At 48.5% G+C, this 20,130-nt stretch overlaps 1 protein-coding gene across 9 annotated transcripts in view; it reads left to right on the top strand.

Annotated features, from left to right (window-relative positions):
- Positions 1 to 19,074, top strand: part of myt1lb (myelin transcription factor 1-like, b) — a 105,958-nt gene extending 86,884 nt beyond the window's left edge. For 2 of the 9 annotated variants that reach the window (XM_082516778.1, XM_082516779.1), the window contains exons 11-22: positions 956 to 1,242; positions 5,183 to 5,413; positions 7,562 to 7,683; positions 8,882 to 8,950; positions 9,901 to 9,963; positions 10,041 to 10,124; positions 11,360 to 11,581; positions 12,904 to 12,998; positions 13,319 to 13,422; positions 14,165 to 14,308; positions 14,861 to 14,923; positions 16,605 to 19,074. In XM_082516778.1, coding sequence (XP_082372904.1) covers positions 956 to 1,242; positions 5,183 to 5,413; positions 7,562 to 7,683; positions 8,882 to 8,950; positions 9,901 to 9,963; positions 10,041 to 10,124; positions 11,360 to 11,581; positions 12,904 to 12,998; positions 13,319 to 13,422; positions 14,165 to 14,308; positions 14,861 to 14,923; positions 16,605 to 16,745 — 1,625 coding nt within the window. In that variant the 3' untranslated portion in view covers positions 16,746 to 19,074. Of the gene's footprint in view, positions 1 to 955; positions 1,243 to 5,182; positions 5,414 to 7,561; positions 7,684 to 8,109; positions 8,173 to 8,881; positions 8,951 to 9,900; positions 9,964 to 10,040; positions 10,125 to 11,359; positions 11,582 to 12,903; positions 12,999 to 13,318; positions 13,423 to 14,164; positions 14,309 to 14,860; positions 14,924 to 16,604 lie in introns of all 9 variants that reach the window. The other 7 variants (XM_082516777.1, XM_082516783.1, XM_082516781.1 and 4 more) reach the window with 7 other exon arrangements.
- Positions 19,075 to 20,130: the final 1,056 nt, after the last annotated feature.

Genomic DNA, 20,130 nt, shown 5'->3' with positions numbered 1-20,130 from the left:
AACATTCATATGTTGATTAATGGTTTTCTTTCGTTTTTGATCTACTGCAGAATATTTTTATAAAGTCCAGGCCAGGAAAATCACCTTCATGTGTTTCTGTGTTTTATCTTCAGCTACTTTGACACAAAGGCATCTGCTGTGATGCTCACACCTTTGATAAAGTCACGCGAGTGTCAGCTTCCTTTTTATAGATACAAAAATATGTAAATGTACTGATCTGAATTATAATATTTCTGACTGTCTGAGGTAAAATTTCCCAGATTCAAATCGAATTGAATCGAATCGAATTGAATCGTGGATCGAATCGATTCTAGAAATCAGTGACAATGCCCAGCCCTAGTAACAACCTTGAGACTCAGTGTAGCCCCGCCTTCTCCTGCTTCCTGCTCAGACTCTAGCAGCAGAATGACCTTCATGTTTTATTCAAACCTCAGAGCAGCGACCGAGACACAAACTCATCAGGCAACAGTTCACCGAGCTCAGAGGTCAGCTGACCTGGAGGCTCCAATCACATCCTGCCCCCTGCTGCTAATTAGCAAGAATGCAGCACATGGGAAAATTTGCCAAAGTGAAGATTAGTGAAATAAAAATCAGTAATTTTAAGCATTCAGCAAAGTTTCACTTTATATTTTTGAGAATTTGTGAAATGTGAACGCTGCTGAAACCTTCAGAGCGACTAACTCTGACATGCACAAACTTCTCAGTAACTTCTTTGCTCTGCTGAGAAAGAAACTGTAAGATAAGAAACAGTGAACCCTGTGAGTTTGTGACACATCTGCAGCATCTGCATGGAGCACGTCTAACCCGGCGTTAGTCAGTGATGTGCTGAACTAAAAGGTTTTGGGCTTCGACTCGCTGTTTCAGGCCTGACGTGTCAATCTGACGCTTTTGCTCGTATTTCTGGAAAAACTTCTGCTTCTTCTTCTCGTATTGAATTTCTCGTATGCATCCGCAGCCAAACGTTACTGCAAGAACTCCAGCTCGGCCAGCAGCACCACCAGCACCTACGCCCCCAGCAGCAGTGGCAGCAGCCTGAGCTGTGGCGGCGGTGGCGGAAGAGGGGGCGCGGGAGGCGGCGGCGGGGGCAGCAGCGCCAGCAGCACCTGCAGCAAGAGCAGCTTCGACTACAGCCACGACATGGAGGCCGCCCACATGGCCGCCACCGCCATCCTCAACCTGTCCACGCGCTGCCGGGAGATGCCCCACGACATGGCGGGGAAGCCGCAGGACCTGTGCTCGCAGGTAGGGCGCCGCCACGATGTCCTTTAAATGCACCTGTTGTAAAGTGAGGTCAGCAGTCTTACTCAGTCTCACACTGCCGCGCATGGAAGTAGAAGATGAAGGCAGGAAGTCAGACACAGGAACAGCTTAGAGAATCAGTTCAATTTTCAAAATAAAAGACCCCTAAGCGCTGCTCCTAACATGCTCCCGGAGTGATGCGAACTTCTGCGACGGCTCGAGACCGACGTGCACCCGCGGGGTTACACAGGCGCAGCACTGATCCACCGCAAAATTATCTCTGTGCGTCAGTCATACCAACGCTGACAAGGAGCGCGCACACACACACACAGATCCAGCCTGTGTCTCACACTCACAGCTCAGCGGGCAGTTTTTTATTTTCTGTCTGGGGATCAGATAGGAGCAGGACGAGGCCCCGTTTGACACGGCGTGAGTCCAGTGTGTCATTTCTGAGGAGATAAGGTGACGGTGTTCCTGTATTATCTGCGCCCGGACGCTGAGCCGGAAAATGGAGGCCGGAGACGGAGCGCACAGCGGCGGGCTAATGCTGGCTTAATGCTAATGTTGACAGCAGAGAGCACAGCGGCGAAGGACAGAAGTGAGAATAAAGGAAAGGTGGCAGATTTGTAAATGTCACAGAGGAGAGGAGGTGTATCGCACAGGACTCGGGGTGTGGACGGTTTCTTTATGAAGCTTTGCACAAACACACCTCCTGTTTCTCAGTCAGTCCCTCCTCCTCCTCCTCCTCCTCTGCCTGCTGGTTGAAGGATCGGTCTGTGCCACGTCGTACAGCACTGAGGTCCAGTCTGACCGAGGCACCTTCACACTGTGTTCAGCCGAGTCAGAGGCGGAGCTTTCGGCCCCTTTTACAGCTCATTATTACACAAGCTGAGGTTTTACAAAAGGTCACTGCTAACCATTTATGCAGGTCACAGGGCAGTGCTGTAAACAGAGATACCTGGACCTCCCTGCGAGCGGCCACCTCCTCCAGCTCCTCGGAGGCATGCCCGTGTCCTGGGTCTGCTTTGCCAGTACAACATCCGACACATCTCAGAACGAAGCCACCCGGAGGTTTCCTGGTCAAATGAACCCCCTCGGCCAACTGTTTTCTACTCCGAGTTCCTCCTGAGTGACCCTGCTGCTTCTGTCCTCCATCTATCACATGGCTGTAGGAACATAAGTGTACCAAGAAATCTTCACCACAACAGACCAGTACAGCGCTCCTCTCTCCCAACTTATTAATAAGAACCAGAGAAGTTGAATTCCTTTATTTGGGGCAGCAACTCCTCCCCAACCCAGAGTGGGCGGTCCTCTGTTTCCTGGTTGAACAGCAATCTTGAACTTGGAGATCTGCATCTGCCAATCACTCTCTCCTGGTAGCACCTCGCACCTTCGTCTCTGTGCCAGCCCTTTGGCTCAGGCAGAAGTCTTCCTCAGGTGGAAAAGCACGATTGTGCACGTATGCATGTAGAAGGATGTGGACCACACTCGTGTTACTGACTGAGACTGCATCTATAACACTTCTGCTTCTATCCTGTCATGTTCGTGCTCGTCCTGTGGTCGACATGACAGCTCTGTGGGCCAGAGGCTTGGGCTGCAGACTTCCTTTGGCTCTCTGTGATGTCATAGAGATCTGCTATTCAGATCTGTTGATGAGGGGCAGCCAATCACAGGAACGTTGAAATCAGCTGGAAACGTGTCACGTTATTATTGTACGTAATAATCGTCGTTTGACATTCGCAGAGGTCTGAGAGCGGCACCGAGAGCAGGAGTCACGGCGACGGGAAAGAGCAGTCGCAGGAACCAGAGAGCAGAGCGAGCAGCGAAGCTGGTTTTATTTTAAGAACTGGAATTAGAGGGCGGAAATAATGTGGCCAGAACTAGTCAGCGACCTGGCCCCTTTACACCCAGCATTGCCATGGCAACAGAGGCCAGGGGTCACCACAGGGGGTTGGGCGGATCAGGAAGGCGGCTCTCTCTACATCTCATCCTCGTTAACTCGATATGAAGGGGTGGGTCACGTTAATTGGGCAGTGACACACAGTACAACAGCTGACAAGGAGAGGGCGATGTGCTGAGCACGCTCACGAGGGCAACAAGTCAGCGGCACACACGGCGAGCCACGTGGCGCCACGGCCGTGCCTCGCACACTTTGTTTATCACTGTGCTCTGTTTGTAACCACAGCAGCACAAAGGCGCAACCAGTAAAACCAGTAAACTATCACTCGTACTTACAATCCACAAGACTTTCATCCAGGACACTGGGGCTCTGCTCAGCGAGGTTTGCACAAGATCCGGTTCTAGTTTAAAAAGCCTTTGTCCCGGGCTGCTCCGTATCCTGGGATCACAGCAAAGACGGGAGAAGCAGCCCGATGGGTGACGACGTTCAGTTACGAAGCCTCGGACACGAGCGAGTTTGTGTGGAGCCCCCTGTGGAGGGCGGAGGAGACTGCAGCTGTAGGGCTGGGTGAAACCTGCACAGAGCCTACATGTTTTATCTGACAGGTTTTACTCCCAACAAAACACAAAATATAATTCATGAAACAGACTGAGTCAGTCGGGGAAGCTGGGATGTGGTGTGTGTATAATCCAGAGGACTTTAATCCCAGAGAACGAGCTTCAGGTTCCCTGTGGGGACTGTGTTTGTTCCCTTGTTGGATTATTCTTGTTACACTTGTTTTTCCTGTTTGTGGAACAGACACAGTGCTGTGGAAAAGTCCTCTTTCACGATTTCTTAGTGTTTTGCATATTTGTTTCAGAATTAGCTTTGATATCAGACAAAGACAACCCGAGTAAATACGGGGATGATTTAAAGCACCAAACTTTATAAATGATGAATAAACTGTAAACACGTCTTTACTGAGTTGAGCTCCACACCAGCCTGATCGCTGTGAGACGAAGTGAAGCAGGCTGGAGATCAGTTCATGTCCTGAATTCAACGAGGATCCAGAACACACGGCGTGACCTCAAACACAGCGTCTGGATTCAGACTGTGGTGCACAGAGTGGGTCCTCCACAGTGACGTCATCACAAACACTGACTGCAGTCATTACAATGGTGAAGTTCAGGGGGCAGTTACTTTTGCACACAGGTGTGGATCACTTTGTCTCTGCATCATTTCCTCAGGTTATCTTTGTAAGCTGATAAATCTGCAGAAACTAAGAAATCATATTTTCCACACGACCCACAGAGACAAACATGAGCTGCTCAGACGCGTCCTGCAGGGAGAAGCCAGGCTTGTATTTCAGCTGTTTGGGGATTTTTAGGAGACGGGACTCGTGCATGATTTACTTTATGTTGTTCCTCATGTGATGTTTTCCTCCTTGGATAAACGAGCCTGCAGCCGGGACGTTTGTTGGCTCCTTGTTGCTGAAGCCTCGGTTGTTGAAGTCTTCAGGTCCCGAGTCTCGGCCCACTTCGTTACAGTCCAGTTCTGTCTCTATTTTTGGGCGTTGTTTCAACCGCCGCTGCTCATCAGCCCTCCCTAACCCTCAGCCTCTGCCCCCCCCGCGATGTCCGCTCACATTAGACTCACACACCGACACACAAACACACACTGCAGAGCGGTGGGATGGAAGGAAAGAGAGACGGAGACAGAAAGGAAGAGGAGGGTTCGCAGAGGGATGCGCTGACGACCTCTTCGGGTTTTTGACCCTCTCCTGGATCTGTTACTGTGCTCTGCTAATGTTTCTTCCTACGCAGACTTGGGCAAAAACACCAAACAGAATTGGAGCGCTGTTTCAGATGTTTGAACTGCAGCTGCAAACTTTTTTTCCTCCTCAGTGTTTTGCCATCTCTGACCGTAGAGCCTGAAAATGTTTGACTGCTGTTAATCAGACGCTCTCTCTCTCTCTCTTTTATCCCTTTCTCTCCATCCCCGCCTCTTCATCCTCCCGACTTTAAACACACGCGCACGCCGACCCCGACCCCGCGCACCCTCCAGAGTCCCGGTCTAGATGTCGATGAGAACGGTACGTTGGACCTGAGCGTGAGCAAGCGTCTTTGCAGCGGCGGCGTAGGCGACTCGGTGCTAACGCCCCTTGAGCCCATGTCCCCCCAGAGGCAGGCCGCCCTGCTGGGCTCCCGCTGCTACGGCATGGGGGACGCGGCAGACTGCTGGGACCTGCCCGTAGACTACACCAAGATCAAACACATAGATGAGGACGAGAAAGAGGTAAAGGGGTCACGGCCTAAAGGTCGCCGAGATCACGTCTGTCTCCATCTTTGAATGTTCGTGACGGATGAGTGACGCGCAGGAGGGTGAGGGAGGGGAGCGGCGGACCACAGGCGGCCGTGATGCTGCCGGTGATAATTACAAAGCAGGAGTGTGTCTCTGGAAGCTGATAGACCATACAGTTGGCATGCGTCACTTACGCTGTCTGCTCAGCGAGGCTCAGCCCAAATTATCTCCCTCCAAGCCATTGATTCAACACTCTGTCTCCAAGTCAAACATTTGCACTGCCGTCTGATCGTCTTCGAGGTTTCTTACCTCGCCGTCTGACTCGCTGTTATATTTGGAATCATTAGAAAGTCATATGAGGGGGATTTTTGAGGGAAACCTAATGAATCTGCATGTTAATTGATGTCAGCGCCGCCGTGCGCGGAGTTACCGTCTCTGTTTGCGTCGTGCTCGCTGCATGCTGGCTTTCTGTTTTTACATTTTGCTCCTCTCCAAAAATGAATTATGCAAAGTAGCACCTTGGGAGGGAATCGGAATAGCTCATCTCATCAAAGAACTGCAGGAAATCAATGCACCACTGCTGCGACGGGCGCATGCATGTACAGTACATGTGCCTCTTTTGCTGTGTGTGAATATTCATAAGAGTGTGTGTGTCTCTTTGGGAGTGTGTAGATGCTAGCCTACTTTCTGCATCTCCGAGTATGCCTGCGTCGTTCCCCCGCGTGGCCGCCTCGCAGCCTGCGCTCCCTTTAATTGGCGAAACTGGCTGGCCCGACCCAGCGTCGCGCACCCTGAGACAGCTTGAGTGCTGGATAATTTGGGCTGTATCTGGACCTGTCTCTTTATGGGCATTACTGTACATACTCTGCAAGCACTGAGGGAAGGAAAAGAGGATTTGCATCCACGGCACTGCAGACAAAGGCCCACAGAACGCAGGCTGCAGCGTGCTGGCGCTTCACCGCAGTGCCATCTAGTGGCCGAAAGCTGCATCATGAGGGGGCCGACTCCCTGAGTGTTCTCACCATGAATGTGTGCAAATGCATGAGGGAGGCAGTGCTTCCTCTCAGGGCTTACTTCCTGTCAGACTGACAGCGATGATCGTTCGACCCACACGTGACCACATCGAGCTCGTCCTACACTCACTTTGGTTTATTGTGTTTTATCAGACGTCTCCTACATTTTAAGATTTCACGCCCGCTGAGAGACGATCACGAGTTTATGAGAAGAGAGACACTCGCGAGAACGAGTGCTTCAAAATGAATTCATATATTTGAAACTGCTCACGAAGGCTGTGATCACAAGTTTGTGCGAGAGTCTGTGAAGCTCAGAGCAAGTACGGAGGATCGAAACTGCCAAAACAAAGGAATAAAAAGACTTTTACATAAAAAATTATCCAAAATAAATACAGGAATTAAATAATTTATAAATATATAATTTATTGATATCTGTGTTTTTATTTGCTTCTTTAATTGTTTCCAGTTTATTTTCCAAGCACACAAAAAATTATAAAAACAATTTTGGCAGTTTGTGCCTCGAGGCTACGGAGGACAGGAACGGCCAAAATGAAAGAAATGCAATAAATATATTCATAATGTCAGTGAATATTTTATCAAATGTGAAAATCATTACCTTTGTTTTAATGTTCCTGTTTATTTAAAAGCACATGCATAAAGAAATGTAACAGCAAATAAATCCATAACTAAATATATAAAAACAGCACAGACACAAATAACAATGAAACATCATTAACTCTATTTAAATTATTCCATAATTATTGTACTTGTTTATTTACTTTATTTCTTATATTTAATTTCTTTTATGTGGCTTTAAATTATTTGTTTTGTCATTTTTCATTTATTTCTACGCAGACGTATTTAATGTTTTGGCTGCTGGATAAATGAAGTTTATCTAAAAATGTCTCGCATATTTATTATCGGAGCCGTTTATTTATTTCTGTATCTGTTTAAATTTCCGTACAGAAGTTTGTTCCATCATATTTGAAAATATGCAGCTGGAAAAGATGTCGATGTGATTTGAGGTGAACTGTTCCTTTAATGGAAAGATTGGATTTATTGAAAAGTGTAAAACCACTAAAAATCTTTTTTCCCCCGTGTCTTCCTGCTCCACGCCCCCGTCCCACAGCCGGACGACCTCGACCCCTTCCACGACCTCCTGGACGACCGCTCCTACACCACAGACGTCAACATGCCGAGCCCCAAGCCCAAATTCCTCCAGTGCAAGGAGACGAAGAAGGACCTGATAACGTAAGCGCCCTCCCCCTCTTCCTCCTCCCACCTGACCCCACCTGCCTCTCCCCACTCGTGCTCTGCTTCCCCTCCACCTTGTTTCTTCCTCCATCCTCCTCTCGGCCTACCACCTCCCTTCCTCCTCCCCCCGTGCGGCGCTGCTGGCAGTGGCTTTGCTCTATGACTTTTATTTCCCAGCGTTGTCCGTGTGTCCACGCTGATCTCAGACCTGGTAAATCCTGCGCTGTGGTAGACGCTTTATGGACGCGGCAGCCGTCAGTGTGGAGATGTCAGGAGTGTGAAGCAGAGACAGTGAAGCTAAACTGGAAACAATGAAAACCGAACACACCAGAAACGACCCCCCTCCCCCGCTTTTTCTCTAATTTTCACTTTTCCTTCTCCTTCCCTTTGGGCTTATAAATCTGTCTATTTTTCCGGTGGCAGATGTCCCACACCGGGGTGTGATGGAAGTGGTCACTTGACGAGCAATTTCGCCTCACATCGAAGGTGTGACTTCCTTTTCTCCTGGTGGATTCTAAGTCTATTTCTCTTTATTGTTTTCAGCTTACCTCGACTATGCTGTCAGACACCTGTAGGCTCTCTCTCTCCCTCTCTCTCTCTGATCTGTTAGCCCTTTGACTATTTGACCGGTCACGCTGAAGCGGGGCTGAAATACGGAATAAGAAGAGACTAGAAATTAATTAAAGATCGGCTACATTTTCCTAAGCTAAACCCCGGGATGAAGCCATCCCTCGATGGGCCGTGCGTAAAGCCGTCTAAGCTGGTGTTATTCGGTTCTCCAGGCCTTTCCCACAGCGTGATGCAGACTAAGCATTCAGAGACGGCAGGTGGAAGCAGAAATGCTGAGTGTGGGACGTGTGTGCACGGAGCGAGCGAAGGCTCACGCTTTTGGATTCCCCACATCGAAACTCACGGCAAAGTTTCCGGAAACGCCCTTCAGCCCCGTTTGAGCCGAGCGCCGCACCCAACCTTTGGCCACGGGCGCAAATACTCAGAGGGTTAACGTTAAAGCTCAGCTCCCTGCACGTGCATCATGGCTTTATTACATTTCCTGGTTGATATCGTGTGTTTTCTGTGCATGCTTTGGAGCGGAGTGTGAGTGCAGGCTGCTTGTGTTGTGTTTCAGTAGTGGGAGTGTTGGAGTTTTCCCTCCCTGATCCTTGTGTGACTAACGCTCCACTGCTGTATTTTCCAGTCTCTCAGGTTGTCCTTTAGCTGACAAAAGCATTCGAAGCATGCTGGCCAACAACGCGCAAGAGCTCAAGTAAGGCGTGACATGATTCACTCACACGTTTGATTTGTATGTCGAGCTCACACAAATGTACGCGCTGCTGACGGAGAGGTTTGCAGGCAGGGCCTGAGTGAAAGAGATGAGGGGACTGAAGAGGTCCGAGTGGGAAAGACGTGCATGTGATTTAAATGTGAGGCCGTAACGACAGCAGCAGGAGCTCGGCGCATATTTTAGAGATTTTATGGCAAAAAAAGACGTAAATATTGTTAAAGAAGCCTCCGGATTAAGATCAGTAACGTCCTCACATCTGCACGCGGATCTGCTCTAACCCTCAAGGGATGATATTATATATGATATATCACCGGACGGTGAGCTGATCAGTGCTGAGTAACATCCCAGAATTTCACCTAAACTGCAGCTCGGACTTGTTGGCGGCTCAGTTACTACGGTAACCTCTCGGCAGCTGTGTTATCGGTCAGATGATGTGATTTAAAAAGCTGAGCACGGCCGTTATGAAAGGATGGGGATTGGCTGGCTCTTAGAGCCTCCGGTGGACGTTAGAGGAACTGCAGTTTCTGACACTGAAGCGCACGATCTGATAACCTCGTGTCGCTGTTGTTCCCACATCATCATAATAAATGTTGTTCCAGGTTCAACATCGCAAGTGACCAATCACATTGTTGTGACGTCATACTTTTGCAACTTTGGAAAAAATGCCTTAAAAAAAAATCGGCTTGACTTGCGAGAAACCGCCTCTGTCCACCAATCCAGCAGTTAGAGTTCGTTGCATTTCAGGATACTGTTCTTTAATAAACGGTAAACATTGTACATATTGTCCTTGCAACACTGGAATTTCATAAATGAATGAATGAATCAGATCATCCGTCTTAAGCAGACCTCGCAGCTCTTTCCTTTAGATGAATGTGGCACGTTGCAGCTGAGATGCCGTAGGCCCTGAGCCCTTTTTGTGTTTTGTGCCCCAGGTGCCCGACACCAGGGTGCGACGGTTCGGGACATATCACTGGCAACTACGCCTCACACAGAAGGTAAAGCACCGCCGCGCCGTGCACATATTAATCCTGCAGATCGCTCTCCTCTCTGTAACGCTGTCATTTATCTACAGTCTTTCAGGGTGTCCGCGTGCCAGGAAAAGTGGGATAAAGATCATCCACAGCAAAGAGAACAAGGAGGACCAGGAGCCTATCAGGTGCAGTACAGACACTCATCATCTGTCTTCTGTCTCCCTGAAACGCCGTGATAACTCCTCCTCCTGGACCAGCTCTGCTCGCCACATATTTCCCGCGTGACACGTGATGTGATGAATGACTTTTAAATGATGCAAAGGAGCCGTGCACAGCTGTGCCGCTGCTCGCCTCCTGTAAGCAGGAGTCAGTATGAGCTCTGACAGGACGAATGTCCTCGGAGGGCAAAGTTTGTGCCGGAGTGTGAAGGAGAAAGTCGGAGAGCGCGGGTTGTGTGAGTTCACAGGAGGCTGGGGGAGGTTCTGCAGTCTCCTGCAGACACACACAGGTAGGAAAGACAAAGAGACGGAGGCAGAGAGATTGATTGACTTTAGCCGAATCCCGCGATGTGCTTCTCTGGCCTCAGCTCTGCAGCTGCATTGATTTCTCTGGTGGTGCAGAGCACAAACAATACTCCGACGCTCCTCATTCTGCCGGATTGCGAGGACAGTCGGCTCACGCTGACCGTGTTAGGATGCTCCGTGGTTACAGGGCGTGCCGAAAGAGGAAGACAAGCTGCTGCAAACAAGAGCGTCTTCCTGATTTATGCACACTTATCGGTGAGGCTCACTGAGACGGCATGATGGAGAGTTTATGTGAGGAATGAATGAAGGGGCGGGGAAACGAGATATGCCCCAGATTGGGGGGGTGCTGTAGATCTAATCAGATATTTCTCCTCAGAAAGAAACTAGTAAAGCAGCTCAGTCTGACAAGTTCAGACTGTCCTGCATGTGTGAGAGGACTGTCCCATCACTTCAGGGGAAGCTTTGGGCAGAACAGACAAAGATGAATGAAATAAATTCCTGTCAGTGCAGAAAGCCGGTGAACCTCCCTCTATCTGTTTTCCATGAGGCTGAACTAAAAGCAGACAGAACTGATACGTCCACGGCTTTAGCCGTAATCCGTTGTGCGTGCTGTGACATTTGGAATAATTTACTGCCTCGATGCATCTGATTAGCGCGGGTGTTGATGCACTGACACTGTTCCCCCCCCCCGCGCGATAAGAGCCGCCACTGGGACAGCTTTAAAATAAGATGATCGTATCTTTGTTTAAATCAGAGCGAAAGCAAAGACGCAAAACAGAAAAATAACATCAGCTGTTCAGCAATTCACCGCTGAGGAAGCACGAGCTCCGGCTCACAGGTCACAGAGAGGACGTTATCTCCTGTATGATGAAAATGTGCTTTTTTCCCCCCCTCAGGTGTCCGGTCCCGGGATGTGACGGTCAGGGTCATGTGACAGGGAAGTACGCGTCCCACAGAAGCGCGTCCGGATGCCCCATCGCAGCCAAGAGGCAAAAGGACGGATACCTGAATGGCATTCAGTTCACGTGGAAGTCCGGGAAGACGGAGGGCATGTCCTGCCCGACGCCGGGCTGCGACGGCTCGGGTCACGTCAGCGGAAGCTTCCTGACGCATCGGAGGTGAGTCAGGGGTGTGTGGGCGGAGCTTTAAGGAGAAGAACGTGCATGAAAGTCCCTACATAAATGGATAAACACAGGCAGCACTGTGATGTGTTATTAGGCCGGTGCTGTCTGCAGGTCTGCAGTGTGGATGGAAACACAGTAAGCAGGCAGACAGGCGGGTCAGGCAGGGCTGCGTCCTACAGACAAAACATTAGGAGAACAGGACCAGATGGAGGCTTCAGACGATGGAAGAGCTGCACAGTCTGCAAACACAAAGCCCATTGAGCTGATTCAGGATGAACCGGACAGAAGGGGGACGGCCGAGCAACCTGTGGGAACTTCTGCCACAGACGAACACAGTTTCATCTCCACCGTAGGAAAAACAGCTCGACTGCTGAATGAGTCAAAAACTCAGCGGTCGAGCTTCCATGTGTGCAGAAAGAGCTCGCAGTGAATAAGCAAACATGTGTCAGGAGACAAGCGTAGATGGAGAGCTTATAGCCTGAGCGTCACTCACGGGGTTACATGTCTGACTGCAGGACGTTTTTAGCACTTCCTTTAGCTTTTGCATGGAAACCAATTACACTTATATGACATATACAGACAGCGCTGGAAGCTCTATGTCCAAACTCAGCTTCTGTTCGGTTCCAGTTCCAGTAGCTTTGTTTAAAGCGTATTGCACACCGCTACATGCTGCTCCCTTGTGGACATCTTACAGACAGTGCAGAAACTGCACGTTGCATATAATGATGCAATGAGCATCCTTGGTAGGACACCTACAGGGGGTCGTGTCAGTCAGATGTTTGTAGCTGTGGGTGTTTGGACGTTTGCACGGCTCTGCTAACAGGTTAGCAGCTCACAGATCGACAGTCTGAGGAAGCACCAGTTTGTGTATTTATTGATTTCTTTTATGTAATTGTGTATTTTATGTATATTATGGTTTTATGTCTTTAAAAATATTTTATCATTTTTTAAGGTTTATATGTTGTGTTGTTTTTTTTAACTATGGACGTAAATTCTGCCAATAAAGATTGATTGATTGATCGATTGATTGATTGACAGTATATTAAATATGTGCCGGGCTTCAGATGACAGCACTGTGGGCTGTAAACATGTTTATTTCTGGAGCCTCTGCTGGACGCTGCAGGAACTGCAGGCTGCTGCTTGGTTGAAGTTTGCCACACCAGCACGAGCGTCTCTTCTTTAGGAAGAACACACTGGGTCGGGGGAGGGGGGGGGTTGTGTTTTCCATCTGTGGAGAGCGTTGGCTCGCTCTGTGTGTGTCTGTGGCGCCCATCATATACTGAAACAATGCTTCCTGTTCTTGTCGCTGCCTCCAGTCTGTCAGGTTGTCCGCGTGCCACCTCCGCCATGAGGAAAGCCAGGCTCTCCGGAGTGGAAATGCTAACAATAAAGCAGCAGCGTGCCAGCAACGGTAACGGCAGCTACCACTCACACACACAATACAGCCAATCAGGAACACGGCCATGGAGCGATTTACTGAAGAGACTTCCAATTCCACATAATGGACCAATCAGGAGTGTGTGTGTGTGAGAGTGGGTGTGAATAATGAGGGGAGCCGAGGAACAGGGCTGGGTTTGCTGTAATGTGTCTGTGAGGTTGTTGAGTCTTAATTAGCTTAAACGAGCTGACGCGGTGTAGGTGGAGGCGGTCGCACGCCGAGCGTCCGGCACACTTTTTAATTATTCCACACAGAAGGTGCTCATGTGATTGAGAGTCCCTCCTTGTGTGCAGGGCTGGAGCACGACGAGGAGATCAAACAGCTGGATGAAGAAATCAAAGACTTAAGTGAATCGAATTCACAAGTGGAAGCAGACATGATCAAACTCAGAACACAGGTGAGTCGCTTCCTGTCTGTACCGGGTGTGATTGTAAAGTTCTGCAGCTCCGCCCCTCAGAGCTCAAAAGCCAAACGTTGTTATGGAGATTATGAGGTCATGAGGCGGAGCTAAAAAGGTTCTGGGGAAGTGGATCAGCTCCTTGAGCACCTCCTCCTGTAATGCTGCCTCCAACTAAAGGTGTAATTTGAAGTGACAATCTAATAAGATTTACCTGCAAATACTTAGAGGTGGGTATGCTAGAATAAGGGGTGGCGATCATCTTGAAGTGAGGGGAACACATGTCAAAGTGGACATACGTCTCACGTAGCTCCTCCCCCTGCGTGTGCAGATATCAGTCAGCAAACCACTGAACTGGAGGCCAAATTAAAGAGAAGCAAAAGGCTCCCTCAGGCTGGACTGTTTAGGTGTCCTCACCAAATCCCGGCTTAACACCAACATTACACGCCTGATTAACGTTTAGCCTTCCCTTCAAGGTCGTCTCCTTGTGCACCCCTGGGCCTCCTACCTGTAGATCCTTCGCTGCAGCTTGAGCCTCAAACGTGCAGAAAGTAGCATGAATGCGTAAATGGTACTACGCCTCCTGTGGACATTGGGGGAATTGCGGCTTGTTTTTCAGCCCTGGAGGCTGTCGAGGTGGATTTGCAGAACTTTCTGGTCACACCTCGTATGAGCCGATCCTGCAGTGGTGCGTAGCTGCCCGTGACGCTGTGCACTAACTCTGCACCGTCCCTCTCTGCAGATCACAACAATGGAGTCCAACTTGAAGTCCATAGAAGAGGAAAACAAGGTGATTGAACAGCAAAATGAATCTCTCCTGCATGAGCTGGCCAACCTCAGCCAGTCACTGATTAACAGTTTAGCTAATGTCCAGCTCCCTCATATGGTAAGGGCCACCAGGAACGGCAAGCCAGCAAGTTGCAGATTAAAGCTGACCGTAGCATTATCTGTGTATTTAAGCTCAGCCCAATGTGCATGCTGCTTAGCCTGAAGTGTGGGACGCTGCTTGTCTCTCCAAACAGCGAAGGGGAGTGGTAGTTTCTCTCAGCGTCTCCATGAACTGAAATATTGAGGTTTTTGTCTTTTATTGTTAGTTTAATTGTTTAGGAGGAATTAAAGTGTACGTTTATATACATGTTCATCTGTTTGCTCTCAGTGATTAAAAAAGTGTTTCATGGTAATCACACTGCTCTCATATCCTTTTATTTAACGAACACGTTTCGCTGACAGAGGAATGAGTGAAACTGGAGCATTTTATAAAATCAACTTTTACATTTAAACATTTCCTCTGGTGAAAAATGTCCACAGCACTGCAGCAGAATCACCAATGAAAACCAGCTCGTGTTGTTTCTCAGTTAAATACTGCCATCTAGTGTTTGATTGTGAGACTGGTTTCTCAAAGGGATTTTAAAGGAGATTGTCCCTCTTTTCCTTCCAGAAACCACTGACGCACAAAGAGCCGCCTCTGAGGACTAACAGCTGCTTACAGATGCACCAGCAAGTAAGTGAGCAGCGATTCATGCACTCTGCTGCACTCTGCTGCACTCTGCTTCGTGTCTGACGCACTTCTGTTGTTATGGAAGCAAAGAAAAGTGATTAAACACCTTAATGTGACTCTTTATCAGCACTAAATCCTTAATGTTGGTTTCAGAAACATTTGGCTGCCGAGTTTGAACTGGTTGATTTGTCAGATATATGAACTCTAGCTTCCGGTGTCCGACTGAGATGCGCCGATGCGGCCGAACTGTTCTGGGGAAGAAACTCAATGATGAGTCACAGGTTGTGTCTGCCGGCACAGATTTTACTCCAAACCTGTCAGAGCACCGCGTCTCAGAGTTTAGGAAGTCTGAAACAGTCTGTCTCTCAGCCATGTGAGCTACAACAATGGACGAGTCTCCCGAACAGCTTTTTCCATCATGAAAGAAACATCTGAAAGGACTCACAAAGTCTCCCGCTAATCTTTGAGCTGTTCATTTATTAAACCACAGAGCTTTCATTCTCATGTGACGGACTTACAGGAAAAGTTCCTGCAGAGACCGGTCCCGAGTTTCTCTGAATTCTCACTGGACACAGACTTTGGAGGAACCAGTGTTGGACTCCACCATCATCAACAGCCCGCAGGAGGATTTGGGACCTCTGCCACCTCTCGACCTCAGCGTCACCTGATCCTCGTGATGCTGACGCGAGGAGATGATGTCATTAAAGCATGAGTGCAGACGCTAAACTGACTGAGAGCTTCATCCAGTGATGTGTCCTCCAACGCAACGATGACAAGGTTGACGTCTTCATGCTGTCATGCTTTACAAAGAACAGGAAGTTACAGCACTGTGCAAAAGTCTTGGGCCACCACTTATTGTTTATGAGAGCAGGACTCTTGTCATTTTTGAAGTGCTCATGAGCAACAGTTCTGCTTTCTGAAGCGTTTTCTTTGAGTTCAGTCCATCTGCCCAATCATCATCATTAACTAACACTGACCTAACTTTGTTACCAGCAGCCTGTCACACAAACACTTGTTCCTGTTTCTTTAGCCGACTCTAAAACAGTATTTTTGTACCAACAAGGTGATTCCTAAAGAGCAGTTAGCTGATGATCCGTCTTTAAGAACGAGAGGAACAAGCAGAAACCTGACAGAGGGCCTGAGAGATGATCTGGATTGATCAGACATGATCTCAGTGAGAAACGACTGTCAGGAAGCCAGTCTGAATGAAGGGAAAGGCTAAGGTATGAACATGACATAAGAACTGGACCGAAGAGCAGAGGAACAGGTCTGACGGAGAGCTGGATCCACATCCTGGTCCGTATGTACGAGGAGGTCCAGCAGTGAGCGTGTGCAGCTGTCTGTGATGCGTTGAGTGGTTTTGGCATTTCTTTGCTTCCGTACTTCACGTGTCCGTGTTCCTTCTGTTTGTGCTCATGTACCAGTGATGCTTTAGCACAGGGGTGGGGAGCTCCAGGTTCTGTAGGTTTTAGATGTGTCCTGGTTTAAATGGATAAAGGACCTCCTCAGCATGTCCTGAAGTTCTCCAGAGGCCTGGTGATGGTGTGCTGACCCAGGGTGAGATTAAAACCTGCAGGACTCCGGCCCTTGAGTTAACAGCGTTTTACTCTAACATGGAGTTTGTAGTGATTGATGATTTTTTGCCTCTGACGGTGTCCATGTGGTGCTTTTTGTTTTCCTGCAGGAGCCAATCAGCGAGCAGAACTTTGACGCCTACGTCACCACTCTGACGGACATGTACACAAACCAGGAGCAGTACCAGAGCCCCGAGAACAAAGCACTGTTGGAAAACATCAAGCAAGCCGTCCAAGGGATCCAGGTGTAATCAACCAATCAGCAAAGGGAGACTTTTTGTTCCCGCCGCAGGTGTGGGCGGCGAATCAGAATCCACGTACAAACAGGCAGCGATGGTTTGATCTCCTCGGTCCGGCGCACTAAAGTGTTATATATTCTAAATTCTGTTCTCTGAAAAAATTGCGAGGCTCTAAGTGTAGGAAGAGCTTTTCGTTCTCTCTTTTCTTTCTGGGTCTCGCTGTGAGGGAGAGAATCGGTTTTTGAGGACATTCACATTTTGTACGTTTTCATATGAGCTCACATAGTGTCATGTATGTTTCTAGCTGCTCATGTATGCACATTTTTAGTGTATATTTCTGAACAGTAAGCTAACGCTAACGGAACGTGAGCTCTTTTTAACGCGTGGCCACGAAGCATTCGAGATGGAAAAAAAGGTGGACGGTGGAAGCGAAACGCAGCGATGGAGGAGGATTTTTCTCCTGTGGACGATTCTGGACTTTTCAATGTTTTTTTCCTCCTCCTTCTTCTTCTTCGTCTTCTTCTTCTTCTTGCGTGTAGATTGTTCCAGAACAAGAACTGGCTTTGCGGATCGCTTTATTTTCTGCCAATGCTCGAGAAAAGTTTGTGCTTTGTTTTAAAGAAAAGACGTGCAGCTGCAGGTGGGGGCATTTTTAAAATCGGTGCTGTAAACGAACCCGGAGAGGAAACTGACCTGATGTTTGTATGAATGTATGTATGAACAGTTCTATTGGAAACATCATTACACGGAAACCCGATGGTGGAAATCCCGTTACCTAGGAGAGCCAATTGAGTCCTAGGGGAACGCGTCATGTTCACATGCTCATCGTTAATTAGTAGAAAAGACCTACAGAGAGCTCTCTGCTATCAAATCTGCTCAATTTGGAGACTCGTGTGGGAAACGTCTCTGCAATATCAGAACTATGGTTTCTAGCAGGGAGGCGATGCAATCTGCAAAGGAAAAACGTTGGTTGGGTATATGCAATCTCTTGTTTATAAGCATAGCGGGGTAACAGGAATCTTTTTAATATAGCCTGTAATGTAAAATATTGATTTTTATACAAATCTTTTAATACAAAAAGTCTTTTTAAAAAAGGAGGGGGGAACCTGGACGTGGAGTTTTAGGAGCAGAAGTATATGAGTTCCACTTTTTTTCTGTACGACTTTGCACAGGGACACCTTCGTTTCCATGTTTTGATGTTCTTACAGAAGCTAAAAGCAGTACCCGAGAGCCTGAAGCGAGGGTTTCCGAGGGTTTTGTAAAGAGTATTTATAGAGTATGACAGCGGGACTTACAGGGTCACTGTCCCCACTTATGTGCCAGTAGACTATTTGCACTTGTCCTTGAAGATATTATCCTTACGTACGGCGGCGTGCAATTTCCCAGGTGACCTCTCTGGCACACGATCGGATTTCGTACCACTGAGAGAGGAAGAACAGGGACTTGGTTCAAACCATAGCAGTTAGCTGTAGGCTACTATCGAGTGTAAAAACATTCAGCCATTTTTGCTCTGTTTTAGGAAGATGAAGTTATCCCCCGCAGCACTTTATATCTAATCACTGTACAAATGGTTAAATAGTCAATCAGTTCGAGGTTTGAATAAAAAATAATGGGGCCACGCCGCTGTGCGCGCCCCTCCCTTCTCCTAGTCGTCCTAGTCGTTAGCGCTCACGTTCAGGATTTGCCTTCTCGAGAGCGAATGCCAACGGTGCTCGTCGTCGTTCACCTGACCGAATCTCATCTATTGTACTTTACCGTCCTCTGTCGGGACTCTGCTTCCCATCATCCATGACTGCGTACGCCTTTTTCCACAGCATCGTGTCTGCAGCTTTTTGCCAATATAGTAACGCTTCAGTAGAGTAATAGCTAGTACCAGTTTTTGAATTAATTCTCATTACCAGTGAACATGGAGGAGGGACTTTAAAGCACAAACCGGCTGCTCATCTGACGTTGGGACATAAATAACAAGCCTGAAAAAGAGTATCTGTGACTATCTATAGGGAACGCAAAGAGGTCGTCGCATATTTAGAACCTTTCATAGAAACTATTGTGAATTCATCAGAGTTTATTATTTAGTCGGAGCCAGCTGATTTAGTTGGAGGTTGAGTTCAGTGACCATCAACAAAGACAGGATTTTGTATAAACTATTGTGCTCTCTGTGGAACTGAAGTTTGATTTATTTTTGTACTACACAGCATGGATTTGTTGACATTTTAATTTTGCTATAAATGTGTGAGATCACAAGTTGCTGTGATATTTCATTTATAAATTGTGAACTTTGTACAATTTTTGTCATGCTGGATGTTGACACATCTTAAACTCAGAATAAAGACAAATGTGTTGCCAGAGACCTGGAAACTATTTCTTTGTGTTCTTCGTGTGACGCTGCAGCACTTCGACGGGTTACAGCTCGCGACGGGCGTCAGGAAATGATGTCGTAAACTTTATGAATAAAGTTGAATCATCTCCTGTGTGTTTTCACCACAGGTTGTTGTTTTTGTTTCTAGACCATATCTGGACACGCTAGCTTCACACAGACACACATACCTGCTAATCAGTGCTCAGTAACATCCATCCATCCATCTTCATCCGCTTTATCTGGGGCCGGGTCGCGGAGGCAGCAGCCCAAGCAGAGAAGCCCAGACCGTCCTACTCCCCAGCCACCTCCTCCAGTTTATCCGGGGGAACACCAAGGCGTTCCCAGACCAGCCGAGAGATATAATCTCTCCAGCGTGTCCTGGGTCTGCCCCGGGGCCTGGAACACCTCACCTAGGAGGCATCCTCGTCAGATGCCCGAACCACCTCAGCTGGCTCCTTTCGATGTGGAGCAGCAGCAGCTCTACTCTGAGCCCCTCCCGGATGGCTGAACTTCTCACCCTATCCCTAAGGGAGAGGCCAGCCACCCTTCGGAGGAAGCTCGTTTCTGCCGCTCGTTCTTTCGCTACCCACAGCTCGTGGCCATAGGTGAGGGTAGGGATGTAGATCAACCGGTAAATTGAGAGCTTCGCTTTTACGCTCAGCTCCCTCTTCTCCACGACGGACCGGTGCAGCGTCCGTTTGGAGGTGCTGATCTTCATTCCCGCTGCTTCACACTCGGCTGCAAACCGTTCCAGTGTGAGCTGGAGGCCCTCACCCAATGAAGCCAACAGAACCACATCATCCGCGAAAAGCAGAGAAGAGATTCTGAGGCCACCTAAGTGAAAGCCCTCCGCAACTTGGCTGGGTACTCTGAACTGCCACTCGGCGCATAAGCGGAGATGACAGTCAGGACCCGTTCCCCGACCCTAAGGCGCAGGGAACAAACCCTCTCATTCACCGGGAAGAACCCCAACGTACCGGCAGCAAGCCGAGGGGATATTAGAATACCCACCCCAGCCCGCCGCCTCTCACCAGGGGC

This window comes from Aulonocara stuartgranti, assembly GCF_965226115.1.
Source record: "Aulonocara stuartgranti genome assembly, chromosome: 19".
Classification (NCBI taxonomy): domain Eukaryota; kingdom Metazoa; phylum Chordata; class Actinopteri; order Cichliformes; family Cichlidae; genus Aulonocara; species Aulonocara stuartgranti.
The sequence above is the reverse complement of the archived record's forward strand: the minus strand, read 5'-3'. Positions and strand labels throughout refer to the sequence as shown.